The sequence below is a fragment of the Sceloporus undulatus genome, chromosome 2 (assembly GCF_019175285.1).
Source record: "Sceloporus undulatus isolate JIND9_A2432 ecotype Alabama chromosome 2, SceUnd_v1.1, whole genome shotgun sequence".
Lineage (NCBI taxonomy): Eukaryota > Metazoa > Chordata > Lepidosauria > Squamata > Phrynosomatidae > Sceloporus > Sceloporus undulatus.
The window spans coordinates 197,105,386-197,121,235 of record NC_056523.1 but is presented as its reverse complement, the minus strand read 5'-3'; the positions used below and the strand labels follow the sequence as shown (position 1 = coordinate 197,121,235).

General features: G+C 40.3%; 1 protein-coding gene across 10 annotated transcripts in view; it reads right to left on the bottom strand.

Moving 5' to 3' along the window:
• Positions 1–15,850, bottom strand: part of NFIX (nuclear factor I X) — a 321,990-nt gene that overhangs the window by 186,098 nt on the left and 120,042 nt on the right. For 9 of the 10 annotated variants that reach the window (XM_042448603.1, XM_042448604.1, XM_042448605.1 and 6 more), the window contains one exon: positions 6,314–6,845. In XM_042448603.1, the coding sequence (XP_042304537.1) occupies positions 6,314–6,845 (532 nt within the window). Of the gene's footprint in view, positions 1–6,313; positions 6,846–7,372; positions 8,213–15,850 lie in introns of those variants that run through there. The other variant, XM_042448607.1, reaches the window with a different exon arrangement.

Genomic DNA, 15,850 nt, shown 5'->3' with positions numbered 1-15,850 from the left:
TTGCTGAACTAACTTGCAAAAGCTAAAATACAGTATGAAGCCCCTTTAATACATAAAAGGCCTTGAGTAGCCTTCCCATTTGAAGAAACTGATTACTGAGAGCAGATACCACACACCTGGTGCAGCATAGCCAACGGTTTGTGTCCTATGTTAACTGGAAATGTGGAGGCTCATAATCTGACAAATGTTGGAACACTAAATTGAATGTGTCACCTCTACAGTCTCAGCATTACAAGACAACATGTAACTACTTCCTACACCATGACATAGTAACTAAACCATGACGTATTAACTAGACCTATTGTTCTACTGAATTTGTAAAGCATGACAGAAATGATCCAAACTAACAATGAATTTTTAAGTAACAGAACCTAAGGGACAAAAGCCATAGGGCAAATGACAGGCACATGTTATGATGTTCACGCTTCATACTAAGCATTGCAAGCTGTTAATTCTCTTTTGCACTCAAGAATCACTTCATAATCTCAATGCATGTGAGAGCAAATAGACGGAAGCTTTTACTGTTGTTGTTTTTTTTGGTTGGAAGACTTGCTATATTCACAATACAGAAAAATCATAATATAAAAATAAATATGACAGAATAAATTAAGGCCAGAGTACAACAGAAATGATAAGATACAGGACTGCTAGTATTACTGGGAAAAGCTGACAATACAGAAATCCTACCTGTTTGCAAAGCATGACTCTACCAATGACAGATACCTTGGTTCTTTTACAGTCCTGGACATTCAGGAAGTAAACCATAAGGAATGTTTCTAAGATGGCATTATCATGGATGGTAGTTCTTTGCTATTATCAGATTTTATTTTATTTTTAAGAAACAAACACTTATCAAGACCCTTTCAACTACAGTTTGCTTTTAAAGATCATCTAGAATTCCTGTTATTTGCCTTTGAGTTATACAAACTTTAAAGCTGAAAAGATAGCTTTTCACAAAGTTGCATATCCGTTATTCACAGCTCTGTGTGTGTGTGTGTGTGTGTGTGTGTGTGTGTAAGAGAGAGAGCTCCCAGTAGCGGGGTTCAGATCAAACTGATTCCCCCCAGAACAAGGCTCCCTATGGCAAGAGACAAGAGAATCTACTGATCTGACTGCCATGAGCACCCACACGTTCACCTCTGTGCTTAGGAATGCTTTGGGGATAGTTTTAAAGGGTGTTATAGGTTTTGGTTCAGTAAGCGGAGTGGGGGACATCCCAATGTACTTTCAAGTAATTTTTTTAAAAGTAGTGCAAAGTTTCCCCTAGAAGCTAAATGAAATTAAACAAAAGCAAACCGCATTCAGTTCTAGTAGAGAACAATACTTCACAGTGGAGTTTATCACACGGAGGATGAATTGGTAAAATCCCGTGCAGAAATGGGATTTTAAAATCCAGGTGTTGTTTGTCAGATGCATTAGCATGAAAGAGAAATAACGCAAAAACAAAAGTGAAAAGGAGCTGGTTTTGACGACTTTGCGTTAGGGGTTATTTTTGTGTTATTTCTCTTTCACGCAAACATCATCTGAAAAACATCCCACAAATGCAGGTTCTTCCAACTTTCTGTTCAGGTTAACCCCAAATGTCTGGAAAACAACCTGCAAATGTGGGTTGTTTTCTGTTTAAATTCAGTTTCTGCACGGGATTCGTCCTGCGTGATAAACTCCACTGGCTGTGCAACTGCAACTAGGAATCAGGAAAGTGACTACACATGGGTTCCCCCCCACACCTGACTCCAGGGGAATGCTCTGTCTTCACCTAGTCTTCCATTCAGTTTCCCAACCACCAATGCAGGATCAGGCCAAAGAAGGGAGTGTTCGCTTCCATTGCCACTTCCGGAATAATCATCTGTACACACTCTAGTGGCCAAACTAGCTTTAGTGCAGGAGGTCTGTGCTAAAGATTTCCCATGGTTTCTTAAGAACTGAACTGCAACACCAGGTCTCCCAGCACTATGAGAGAGAGTTGTATCTCTTCCTCATGCAATTTTCCCCAGTTAAAATTGCCCTTCACTCCTATTGCTATTTCCTCCGGGAAGGGGCGGGTATGCAGAGAGATTTACATAAAGCCTTTTATCCTCTCCCCACACAAGCTAAAAACCTGCATTATTTTTACAGCTGAGATGAGACAAACTAAAGACTAGTGATGAAGTTATGACAGTTAGCATTTTTGTCAGGTTGTCATCTACATATTATTCTTCTAAAAATTCCTCACTGCATTTCTTAATGCTGCTGAAGGTATTGCTTATATTGGAAACTGGTTAAGGCAAAAAGGCATTTTATTCAATTATTAATTTTTTTCCTTGTTGTTAAAGTCATAGAGAATGCTGCCACCTTTTAGAGATGAACTTCGTGCCATCTTGACAAACACGTTTTCCCACACCCACATCTACCGAAATAATGTACATGCAGATCACTCACAGAAGAAAACCAATGGAAGGAAGAGAAGGAGCAGCCCCTTACCCCATCCTGAGCATGCCAGTTTAAAAATATTTTAAGGTATTTTAAAACATTTCTGTACTGTTCAACAAGTACTGTACAATATATCCAAGCACTGTGCAACAATAAAAAAATAGCAATACAAAAATATATCATAACTAAATAAAAATTATATAGCATAATCAGTGGCCAGAAACTAAAAATCATAACATGCACTGTGAGTTATAAAGAATGGGTTGCATAAAAAAAGTTGTCAACATTTGCGTAAACTACCTTAGAATTGGAATGTGCTTTTATTTCTTGGGGGAGACTGTGCCACAGATTGGGTACCACACACACACTCACACAAAATAAAAGACCTATGTACTGATTGTCATTAGATGGACATGTGCAGACATGGCATAAAGTGTCAGATGATGATCACAGCAGATGAGCAGATCTATAAAGGAGAAGGTTTTCTGGTCCCAAGTTATTTAGTTATGGTTAATAGTAGAATCTTAAACCTGGTCTAGTAGTGTGGTCTATAACAACAGTATTGTTGAAATACCACATATATAGCCCCACTTTAACCCCCGTGCATGTGCCACATTCAGTGGATTTATGTCTACATTGGGAATCTGGCTGCAGAAAATAAATGAAAAATGACTTGAGGAGGGAAGTAATGGGCAAAATCAACAGGCAGGTTAGAGATGAGGCAACAAGCACATATGCACACATTGCTTTTTCTCAGCATGCCTCCTGCCTCCAAAATTCCAACATTTGGTTTATCAACAAGCTTGGTTCTTTAAGGAAAAAAAAAACCACCAGAAAACCAGGTATATACATATATATTTTAAAATGAAACAAATTGTGAAGAAGGTTGGCAATGCTGTTTTTCTCATAACATGTAATCCAGTGCTTTAAATCAACAGCTACTTAGATTACGGCAACTACATTCCCCAATTCTGTCTTCTTCTAAGGTTCTGGCTGGAACCTACAAACAAAGCAGCCCAGTGAGGTCAGTGCCATTCAGGATTTATTTAACCTGGACTTTATTTTCAAGGCCCACATGCAAGATGGACTTTCAAACCTGGGTAGACTGCAAAGCTCAGTTGAAGCCGCCTCTCCTAGCGAACCAATTGGTTTTGGCAAAAGCTTCCCCTTTTGTCCTGGTTCTGTAGAAACCTTTGGGTAAATTTAATTTTGTCTCACCACATTTTTTCACCCGCTTTGTTACTTTTACCCCTAAATCTGGCATAGAAATCTAAGGGGTTTCTGATAAAATAAGAATAGAATTGCACGACTGTGGCCTATTACACAAAGTCTCAGCCTGCAAAAAATAAGCCCACGGCACATCAAGCATAACTCTGCTGAAGTTCAGCTAGCCACTGTTTTCATTGTTTTTCATTTCCAAATGCAGAAATTATAGGAGGCCTTACAAATGAAATGCTATTTTCTGAACAGGAATAGGAAATTTGGCTTTTGTGACGCATCTTTACCACCACAATGCTAGTGATTTGCTCTCCATTATGACAAAACAGAACAAAACAAAAATTATCTAGGAAATATATTTAGTGTGACTTTGGCCCTTCTCTCTCATCTGTGGACCTTTTGCCCTGGCCTCTGTTTCCTTGCTATTTTTTTCAATCTGGCAACAAACCTGTTGTTAAATCCTTACATGTTCAAAATAAAGTACTGCTAGGCCTAAAGGAAGGCTTAGGTCTAAGTAGATAGCTTCCCAAACATATATAACTGGGAGGAGCAGGAGAGATATGGCCTTTATGATCCCACTGTGTGCATGTGAGTATGCATCTCTGGAAGCACATATATAATGTAATGTTCAAGGACCAAAAAACACTTTTAACTTTTCAGTAGCCTTGCTTATCAGCAACAAGAAAAGCTGAATTAATCACTAAAATATATACCGTACTTATGTTATATAACTAATATAACTATACATTATTTACATTTCTATTGTAATTGTAATTATATATATATATATATATATATATATATATATATATATATATATATTGCTCACTCACCCCATAAATTTACATAGCAATTTGAATGCTTAATCTGGGATTTGACTGATAAGTCATTATGATGTAGACCATATTTTACTGTTGTGAAACAGTTCAAACTACAAATCCATTTGATCACAGTTTGGTATGCTGCCTTTTTAGGCACATTATGAGCGTCAGATTAAAAAGAAAATCTAGTAAGCATGCAGATAACACACAAAGAGGTAGGTCCCGTACTTGGTTTTACCTTATGTGCCTATGTATGTAGAAATGTCACTTGGGTGATATCTGACAAAGTGAAGATGAACTAGAATTTTTATGCACCTGTGCTCTAATTTTGCATGTTTTTGTATGCAATGAGATTATGTGCCAGGCAGAAGGACAGGAGGGGATTTCTTTGGGTTAAAAATGGATATGTGCTAAATTGTCTGGGAAGGCAACGGAGGCCTAGTTTTGTCTTTACTTTTATACAGCGGGGAGGGGGGGAGAGAAAAAGAACTAGTAGAAGCGGTACAGAGGAACACTGTTCGTTACTTGCCAAGCCGGGAAGTGCCCTGAACTGTGCAGAATAGATGATATGAGTGTGCCAGTAATGCCATCCACAGGCGCTGAGATGAACCTCCTGACATTGTCCAGAGGCTGCTGTACACACACTGGGTGGGCATACTCTAGAAAAGGAGAAAAGACTCCTGACAATATTATTAGACTGAAACTAAAAAATACAAACGGTGTGGGGATATAGGAGGTGATAAGAAGGTAGCCTATTTGATTTAACACAGCAGAGATTTGCAATTAGGAGAGAAAAGGTGCAATTAGTAAGGAAGTGCAGCTAGGAAAGAGGCTGGATTTTGGGGCCTTTGGCTACTTAAACCAAAAAAGAGGAAAAATAATGAAAATGAAGGGACAAATAGGAGAGTAACAATGGAAGGGAGACGGGGAACATAAATTGGTAGATTCCTTTTAATATAACTCAGTGCAGCAAAAGGTAAACACACAAATCACCCCACTGCCAGCCTGTTCAGATCTCAAAGTCTGCAACAAATTAGGTGTATCTGGGCAAAGGCTAAAAATTAACCAGCATTTTCTGTTTCAACTTAAAAGAAAACAAAACAAAAAAAAAGAGCCTAAAGAAATCTAAAAACAAAACAAAATTAAATAATGGCACGCATACACATACACAGTTGGGATGGGGTGAAAAAAGAAGAGACCATGGAAACAAAAGAAAAGGGCTCCAAACCATCTCATTTAATGATCCCCCTTGAGAAACTTGTTCCTACATGGGGCGGCAGACACTGAAAATTTTATTAGTCCAATGCTGCCATGCACTGCCTAAAAATGTCTATGGGTGCTCATCTGTATGTTTGTGGTTTGCAAACCACGGGCACACTGATGTGTTAAATCATGCCAACATTGGGAATTAGGAAGGAGAGGGAAAGAAAACAAAAGCCTCACTTTGAGATGAGTGCTCTCTAATTCCAAATCCTAATAAAACCAATCTTCTTCTCATTAGTAAAGTGACATTTCCATATTCTCATTCTGTTTCCCTTGCAGGGAGGAAATGGGATTTTCTTCACCGTGGGATGTTCCTGCCATCACAGGCAGGACAGAAACAGGAAGTCAAGAAAGGCCATTTGCCCACTGTGACTTTTTCCAAAGAGTGAATAGGATGGGGTCGCCCTAGTATGTTTCTGAAATTAGCAATTTGTTAATTATGGATGAAAGAAACACACAGAGAGAAAACAAGTAATTTGGGTAAAATGCAACCACCTTTAAAGTTTAACACACACACACACACACACACACACACAAACACACACAAAATAACCATTAAAAAAATACAACAACCGCAGAGCGGTGGCATTTGTCTGACCTACCAGGAGTGTGAACAAAATACGCCAAGTAAAGATCCAGTTCTTTAATTGTGACTCCAATGTGATGTGGCTGGACACAAAGGCCTGGGTTTGAGCACTGCGGCGACTTGTACAGCCGCTCCCCGTCAGTACTTTCAAGAGGGATCCCTTTGAACAAGATGACCATAACTAGGTCCAGCCTCCAAACCTTGTCAGCTTGCCTCAGGCAGTCAATCCTGCGGATTTTGCCCTTCTGATCTGGGTTGGAGAGGACACAACACGGGGCTTTCTTGCCCGTGATGGTCAAGACGAAGTCCTCGCGAAACTCTGGGCGGATGTCCTTGCGTAGCTTGGCCAGCAACCGGGACGCCCATTTCTGCTTGATCTCAGGCTTTTCACCCAGTAATTCATCCTTCACAGCGCGTTCCTCATCCTTTGACATCCGCTTCTCATGCTTCTTAAAGTACTTTCGTTTCCGAGCTTGCAGGTTGAACCATGTGTAGGAAAAGGCACGGACATGAGGAAGGAGAGCTTCAATGAAGGGGTGGAATTCATCCTGAGGAGGACAGGAAGAAAGGGTGCAAAACAAGAGAAAAAGCTCATTAGATAAAGGAAAAAGGGAGCGGGGAGGAAATCATCCTTACCACTGACATTTTTATGATTCCAAAAAACAATTGCAATCTCAGGAAAAATTAATTTGATCAGCAACAAACAAGAGATGAGAGAAAACACATCAAAAGAGAGATGCCAAGCAGTGACATGAAGGAGTGGAGGGTGGGTATTGGGAAAATAATGTCATTTCTGTATCGGCACAGGAACATTTCTTTAAAAATAAGTACAAAACCATGGAAGTAAAATTTGACTTTTAAAAAAAAAGTTATAAAGTTTGTTTGGCAATGTTGGATCAAAGACAAAAGCAATTACGGTCCGCCTTGCCAAACACAATGCCCTGCACAATTTCCATATAATCAAGTCATTTTAGGGAACTAATTTTATTTTAAAAAATAAAATAAAATAAAATAAAGATTTTCCTACTGCTAAAAGGATCCAAGGTGGGGGGGAGTCAAAAATGGAAATAATTACCATTGCTCTGGCTCATCCCGGCGAAGCTAAGCCCCCGATTCAGAAATTCTGGGCTCAGAATTGCAGAGTGTGGAGTGGGGAGGAGGATATTGGGGCCGTGGGGTGGAAGAGGGAGGAGGGGAGAACAACGAGAAAAGTAAGAAATGTAAAAAGGAAGTGCACAGTGCGCAAAAGAGAGAAAAGATGTTTCCTAAATTAGGTGGAAAGCAATTGTTGGCTGCATTCGTCACTGCAAACCCTTAACCAACTCTTATTCAATAAGAAGAGCAGAAGAGCCAAAAAGAGACGAAAATTTCAAGAAAGCGAGTTAGGAATGGAAAGATCAGCAAAGGAGAGAAATAAATCAACATCAGCCCGTCTGTGCCACAGAGAAAACATAGGATCAAAAATACCAAAGAACAAAAGAATAATACTGAAGGTGGTGATGGTGGTAATAATAATAATAATAATAATAATAATAATAATAATAATATGGAAGAATGAGGGGGGAATAAAAGGCAGGGAGGGAACAGCAACTGATCAGGAGGGGGAGCTGAGAGGAGGGAAAAGAAGCTCGTTCAGCGTTGGCAAAGATGCAAAGATGCAACTTAGATGTGGTTCCCTCCGCCTGAGAACAGGGGTGATCGCAGGTCTAGGGAAAAGGGACAGACTCCGCTCTGGAATCAGCTGTGATCGGCTGCTGGCAAAACCCAACTGCTGGGGTATGGGGGATTTGGTTGTTGTTGTTTCCCCCCTTTTTTTTTCCTTTCCCTTTTTCCTCTTAAACTCTCTTGCTTGCTTGCTTTCTCCTTTCATACTCAGTCCCCAACCATTTGCCTGTGCCAATGCCAGCAGAAAAAAAAAGAGGGTGAGAGGGAAAGGGGGGGAAGAAGAAGGATCCACCTATTTGGCAAGGAGACACATTGTGGAGCAGCCAATGGCTGCATCAAAGGGAAAGGGAGGTGGAGGGGGGGAGGTTGGCAGAGAAGGAACCAGGGAGGGGGTGGCACAGAGAGAGAGAGAGAGAGAGAGAGAGATTGTGCAGTTAAGAGATTGAAAACAATTTGCCAAATCGACAAGTTCATATCTCACGAAGAAGCCAAGTCCAGCCGCAATGAAATTTTTTATTGGCCGGCAGATTTTGGCAAGGAAGGGACTGGCAAAATATTTTAAACAAATAAATAGCCTAGCATCCACCCTTCTATCTCTTAACTCCCCCCCCGTGTGCAAAGACGGTCCCACAAGGCCTCAGAAAAAGCAGCTGTTCCATCTTCTCTCTCCGTCTCGTTCTCTCTCTGTTGTCTCTAGACCCTCAACAATTTGTACAAAATGAAACGGAAAGAAAGAAATATTTCCTTCCAGTTAGAACGCTCTCTCTTCTGTGTATGCAGAATTAAGATTTCACTACCCTACTTTTTTTCTCAATCTAAACAGTACTCATTTCAAGTCTATCTTGCCCCCACATGCAGAAAGGTATTGTTTCTCAAAAGTTCCTGACACAGTCAGTATCTTTTTCTTACAAAGCTGAGGGTTATTGGTCAGAAATATGCACCTCTATGCCTTCTCCTAGTCTTGTACAATTTTCATTCTGAAATTTGCCATTTGTTTCGATTTATAACAATAACACTGGCAGATCGGAATCATTAGTCTCACATCCTACATTGGGACTATTCGCTTCTACCAAAATCCTTAACACTCCCTCATTACTATAAACTTCAAATGACAAAACAAAATGTATTGCAAAGACGTTAACTATTTTGAAAGTCGCACAGCACAGAGCAGCTATTTTAAGAACTACCATCTCAACGTTCCCTTCTTTTTTGTTGCCTGGTTATTATTGCTCATGCCACATGCTTTAACCAAAAGGGAATCCAAGAACTCAACTCTGGGAGAAAAATAAAATAAATTGATTTAAAATAAAGGCATAAAGGGGGAGGGAGAATAACAGTATGAGACAGATAAATGCAACACATAATCCCCAAAAAGGAAAGAGAAAGGGAAATGGGAAAGGAAAATGTTAAAACTGAGGAGTTTTTAAAAAGAGAAAAAGGAAGAAAGGCACCCAGAAAGCTAAGGGGGGGGGGGGGGGGGGGTGTTACAGCCCTGAGATGCTTTCTCTGCACTTTTCTAACTGCCATCCCCAAATATTTGGGCATCTGAGAAGGCCGTGAAGGGAATAATAGCTGAACAAAGTTGCATTATTAGGCTCCCTTAGCTTGCTTGCTTTCTCTAATCTTGCCTGGCCATGTACAGGGCACATTAGCACTTGCAACCTCCCAGTAGCACACAAAAGAGAGGTTTACTTCAGAGAGGGTGAATTTTACAAGCAAACCAGGGCTCCAGTCTCTCCAAAGAAAAAGCTGCATATTTGAACTGGCAAAAGTATCCCTTGCCTAAGAAAGCCCCGTGAAATTCATGGAGTCGCCGTAAGTCGACAGGCGACTGGAAGGCACAGCCATACACATCCTTGCCTTTTATCCCCATCAGCCTCGGAGTACCTCTAACCTTGACTACACTTGTCTGGCCTCAGCCCTTGACAAGCCAAACGCTCTAGCAAGGGTGGGTGGGGTACACTGTGAAGATGGCATGAAAGACACCAAGCCTTTCCCCGTTGCCCAGTGCCAGCTCCAGGCCATGCTGCCAGATTTCCAGCAACGAAGCAAGCAGCTAAATCAGAGCTCTTGGATTTACATTTGCAAATAGAAAGGTGGAGGCTTCCCCTGCCATCCCTCCTTCGGGGAGCAGTGCAAGGGTGGCTGTTTCCCCTCTCCGCAACCTATCCCCAGACTCACAAATCTGGCACCAGCTAGCCTGAGCCAGGTTAAAAGAAGGATATGGGTTCTCAGCCCTCTTCCTGTTCATAAATATGTTGTCTGCTTGGGAAAAAGGTAGGCCTCCTCACACCTCTCCGTGACCTTAGCGACAAACCCTCAGAGGATGGTAGACAAAGGTGATCTGTCCACAGGAGTGATAGGTAATACCTGATCCTGCCCCTTCCTCTCCATCAGGCAGATTAAAGGTGGGTGTGCAGGCAGGCAGCTGAGATGGAAAAGTTCCACCCAGACACAAAAGCCTGGAGATTATTTTTCTATATTTTGGGGGGTAGGAGTGAGGGGGGGGGGTAAGCCCAAGCTCCTGAAAGGAGAATAAAGTAGATAAAAGGGAAAATGAACTCCTGCCCTTCTCACCTCCCCTCCAAACATTTTCAAAGTCTGTCACTGAAATTTAAACTTCATTTCAACCTCTGACGTACAGCTTCCCAGGGTCTTTCCGGCACAAGATGCTTCTTTTGAAAGAGCGGTAATTCCTTTGAAACGTCTGAGCGGCTAACAACATTTCCATTTAAAAAAACAACACCAAACTAAAACTAAAATACTGCATTTAAATTCTTGAAAAGCTCACCATGTAAAAGATATTGTTGCACATTATCATTAATTAACATTAACTTTACAGGCACACGCAGGAGGAGCAGCAAAGTCTAAATGATGAAGAAGATTAAACAGAATGAAGGACAAAGCAAAACAAATTCCATTTCTTCTATCGGCAGGTTCATCATCCCTTTCCTAGAATTGCCCAGATTAGAAATTCAGCAGAGCACAAAACGTATGTATGAAAATCCTTGTGGTCTGAGGTCAAATGGCACTTATTTACTGTCCAAAGCTAGAATTTGATCAAATACTATTTTTCCTATATTATCAACAACAAACAGACAACAACTGTATAGTGCTACCATGCTAGCCATTTCTGGGGGTGTCCTCTCATCCCCAGATTTTTAGGATACACTTCTTCCACTGCCAAAACACACAGATTTCCCTAATGATGTTGCCACTCTAAGCAACAACTGGGATTGTTTGTGTACTGGGCCTAGACAATGTCCATCTGCATTACAATGATACTCAAGTAATGATTAAAAATGAATATGAACTTACAAAACCTTACAGCATGGCCATTTGCTGAAGTTACTTGTTGCAATGTATATTATTGTTCTGTATTTCATTTCATTTAATATGTGCAATAAAAAAGAGCCAGTGTGGTGTAGTGGTCTGAGTGTTGGACTACAACTTGGAGTCCTGGGTTTGAATCTCCACTAAGCCATGAAACCCCACATTGGGCAAGTCACACTCTTTCAGCTAGAGAGGAAAGTAAGGGCATACCCCCTCTGATGAGCAAACACCACCAAGAAAACCCTGGGACAGTTTTGCCTTAGCGTCACCAAAAGTCAGAAACAACTTAAAGTCACACAACAACCATACAAAAGCCCCAACTTTATTTTTAAAAAACTAGTCTTTTTTTGAACTGTTGGCAAGTACATTAAACTGGCAAATCATATGATCTGTATGTGATGTATATGATACATTTTCCATCTTACCCAAGACAGCTCTCTTGTTATGTGATGCTATCACAGATAAATTAGAAAACAAATTCTAAACTAGGCACAGGAGATATATAGGGCAGATTTAATTAATGTTTAAATATAGGTTCATATAAAAGTAAAGAATGCACATGGCTAAGTAGGAATAAATACTTGCCATTTAGTAAGAATGATAGTATAGAAGGTTTGCAATTGGAGCAACGTAAGAGATCTCCCAGGATCCAAACTTGCTGTGGATAATCGCAGTGGTAGCTATTGAGCATCCAGCATGGGGAAACAACAATTTTAGGGGTTTTCATGACAGATAGTTTTAAGAATGTAAAATTTAAAGCAAATTCAGACTATTGCAAAATCACATAGATACAGAATTTTAGCAGATCGGTGTCCTTTTCTAAGATTCTGCTCATAATGAGTTTACTCTGTCATATATAATTACCATGTGATCTCTGTCCATTTCCATGAGGTCTGTGTCAACTGCCTTTCGTTTTAAATGCTGTAATTTGTGCATCTAGAAAGGATTGCCCTGCTGGGGCCAGAGCTTAAAAACAATGAATTAAACACTACAATTTTACTTGTAAACCATTCCTTTTTGGAGTGACAACACTCTATGATGCTGCTTTGAAAAATAACATCATTATTACTAGCTTTCTTATAACGTGTGTATGTGTGCAAGAGGAAAGAAGCAATATTTCTTTGTCATTTCAAAATATTATGGAGGTGATCGAGTTGTAAATTTTTTTGGCCATTTGGACCCTTTTGTATATTTTTAAACTTAACAAAAGCACCTTGTTTCAAACAAGTATCTTTCTCACTATTCACAAGTAACAAATCACTTTTTTTAAAACAAATAACACTAACCGGTTGGCTTTTGCAATGCTGTTTCTAAGCTTTGTTTGGGCTTAACAAAGAAACCAACATTGATTGTTTCCCATATTATAGGTTACTAGTCCACACAAATGAAATAGAATGAATGGTGTTTCCGGAAAGTCTCTCTTGCACACTCAGAAAAACCAACAGATCAGCCAGAAGAGGAGAAAAGGAGAAAGGGAAGGGAAGGCAAGTTGAACAAAAATAGAAACCTTTGATATAAACAATATAGGAAAAAGAATTGCATGTAAAAAAAAAAGCAAAGTAAATGGTAAGGTAAATAGTATATTGGAAGTTGCTGCGGATGAAAGGTAAGCTCAAGAAAGATAGAGCGGAGAGCCATATGAGAGTGAAACGAAACAGAAAATTCCCCAGACAGACATGATTTTTTCCTACGGTAATTTACCATGGGTTGCAAATATACCCACTCAAAAAAAATAATAATACAACACAGCAACAACTTCTTTGCCTTTATAGTGTAAATATACACATTTCTCGTTTCATTCATTCCAGATGCATTGCATGTGAGTGATGCTACACGGGTGAAGTTCTCAAGAACCTCAGAGAAGAGACTTCTTTCTCTTGTTCACAGTGTGTTGCCACAGATTTGGAAAGGGCGTTAGTTTCCAAAGTTTGGTGTGAGTTTTGTAGTGCAATCTGAGCCATGTCTACTCGGAAGCAAGTTCCACCAAGTTTAATAGGCCTTGTTCTCGGGTGTGGATGGGACTGCGGGCCTAATTACTTACAAGCGAAAACTTTCCTACTCCTGGTCTATTTATTTATTTATTGGTGCCTTTTTTTTTCTTTTTTGGTTATTCCCCGTTCTCACTTTCACTCTTTTCCAGCAACAGGAGCAACACATAAAGCTTTCTTGGGGTTGTCATAGAAACAGTCAGTAGCACCCTGGCAAACTACTTCCCCAGTGAATGAATAGCACATAAATTTCCACTCTCCACAGGGCTAGCAAGACCTACAACATATTAGCCCGTGGCTTGCCCCTGCTGGTTTCCCCCCCTAGAGTGTTGAAATGAGAAAGCTTTAGCTAACAATGAGTCAGTGGGATTTTATGTCTGGCTTGGCTTGGATCCAGAGACTCTAATCTGGGGTACAGAAATTGAGGGGGATGAATCTTGCCTTTCCATTTATTATACGGAGTTATGAAACACAGGATTTCGCAACACGCACCATGCTTTAAGTCCCGAAAGTAGAGTTTTATAAACATACACTCAACCACAACAGAGCTTTCAAGAAAACAAATTCACTAGAAGCAAACAACAGCCTCAGCCATGAGTTAAGGCAATTATGCGCCTTATCTTTGTTGCCATAAATAGAGAGAGCAGACTTCGATGATAGACTCTTCACTTTTAAATTTTGATTTTTATGCCGCGCTCCTTTCCAGCACAGCTTCTCGTGTTCAGAGTGCCAGCCCAATTCAGCCCAAAGCAAGGCATGACCTCCTGGAAGTCCCTCCGACGTGAGACAGAATTCGTTTTTGAAAGCCGAGGAAATATTTGTTCACGCACATCTCTCATCCTCCCTTTACGTATCATACAATCAAACCCACAGACCAATATAATTTGATGTAATAGTTATATCAGTTTGGTTCTCCTCTTCATTCTTCTCAGCTAACACAAGCGTCTGCCTGAAAAGTTTTTCCCTCTCTGACCTGATTTAGCACAAACAAGAGAAAACTGTGCGGCAGACTCAACGTCCTAACGAACTTGAGTTAATTAATGCTAGGAAAGAAAGAAGCTCCCTCTCAGCCTCTTGAATCATGGTTCACTAGCCTTTTCAATTTTCTATTTCCAAAAAAGAGTGGGGGGGAGGTCGCATTCAAATATTTTTCCCCCTGTCTGAGCAGGGAAAATAAACAATGCACAGAATGGGGAAAACAGCACCCGTGGATAAATCTGTGCAAGAACATGTCCTAAAATACAAACTCCAGCTTATTTCAACATTTTACATTTGGTGCTTGTAGCAGGCAGGGTAAACAAGACAAAAAGCTTTTAACGCAAGTTCCAGAACAACTCCGTAATATAACATCAAACCAAGTATTTGGAATTAAAGGAAGAAACGGCAGGAGTAAAGAAAACGGGTTGGTGATTCCTTTCCCATTTCTGCATTTCTAAATAACCAGGACAAAGAGTAGCCGAAATTGTGACTCCAAGGTAATTAATCCAATTCTGCCTTCTGTATGTAACCAGACATTTATCCAACACCTGGATTCAGACTGCAAGATTGGGAGCCCCTTTGATTATAAACTGACTGAATGAAAGCGCTCAAGAGTTCTAGCAGCACCAGTGCCCTTTAGCTAGAAGGACTGCACTCTCTGTTCAACAAAAGGACATCTTATAAAGACTTACTTAGGATACATGACATGCCTGATCTAGTTGCCCGCCCCAGCAAAGGGGTGTTAAAAACCAACTTCAAAGCTGCAAACCAAATTCAGTGGCAGACACTCCACAATCTTAAATATCTCTGCTGGTGGAAATTAATCTGGACTTTCAGACAAAAAACGTCCAACACTCTTCATGTTCTACTATTTTTAATCCCCAATCTAGGCCTATATATAAAACTGCACCTAAAAAATGAAGCGAGGAACTGGGCCCAGTTGTACTGCACAGAGAATGTACAGGCAAACTAACAAGGAAGATGTTAGCAAAGAATATGCATCACTCCATCTACCCAGCTTTAACATTTGCAATTTATTGTACAGGATAAAGTTAATTAATTAAACAAGTGGATGCTCCCCAATCTCCCCCACACGTCCGTTCATTGGTTACGCTCAAGTACAGCTGATTCAGATTCACTTCCCATTGTAAGAAGTTGGCTTCCTACAATGCCGAAAATAGTGCCATTGTGTGAATACATGGTTTGTGAAATGACAGAACTTGTTTTGTTTTTGTGGCACAGATTGGTTTGGACACCACAATCACTTTTTTTCAGACACCAGAACCTACAAATACAACTTACTGAACTAGCAGGCTGACGTTGCTGGAAATCTTTGTACAACTACACACTTCTTTGAGGCCCTAAGACATCTGAGAGACCATGTTCTCAATGCCATTATGACAATGACCTCTATAAAAGGGCGGAAACACTTAAGAGTCATTGCTCTTGCCACCAACAGTGCCGGGAACAACGTACAGTTGGGTATAGCATGATGCTTCAGGACTGGCTTCAGATGGAATGAAAACTAGTGAAGCTGGAAGGGGGATTACCCTGGAATAAATGTGGGACATGATGCTCAACAAACAAAA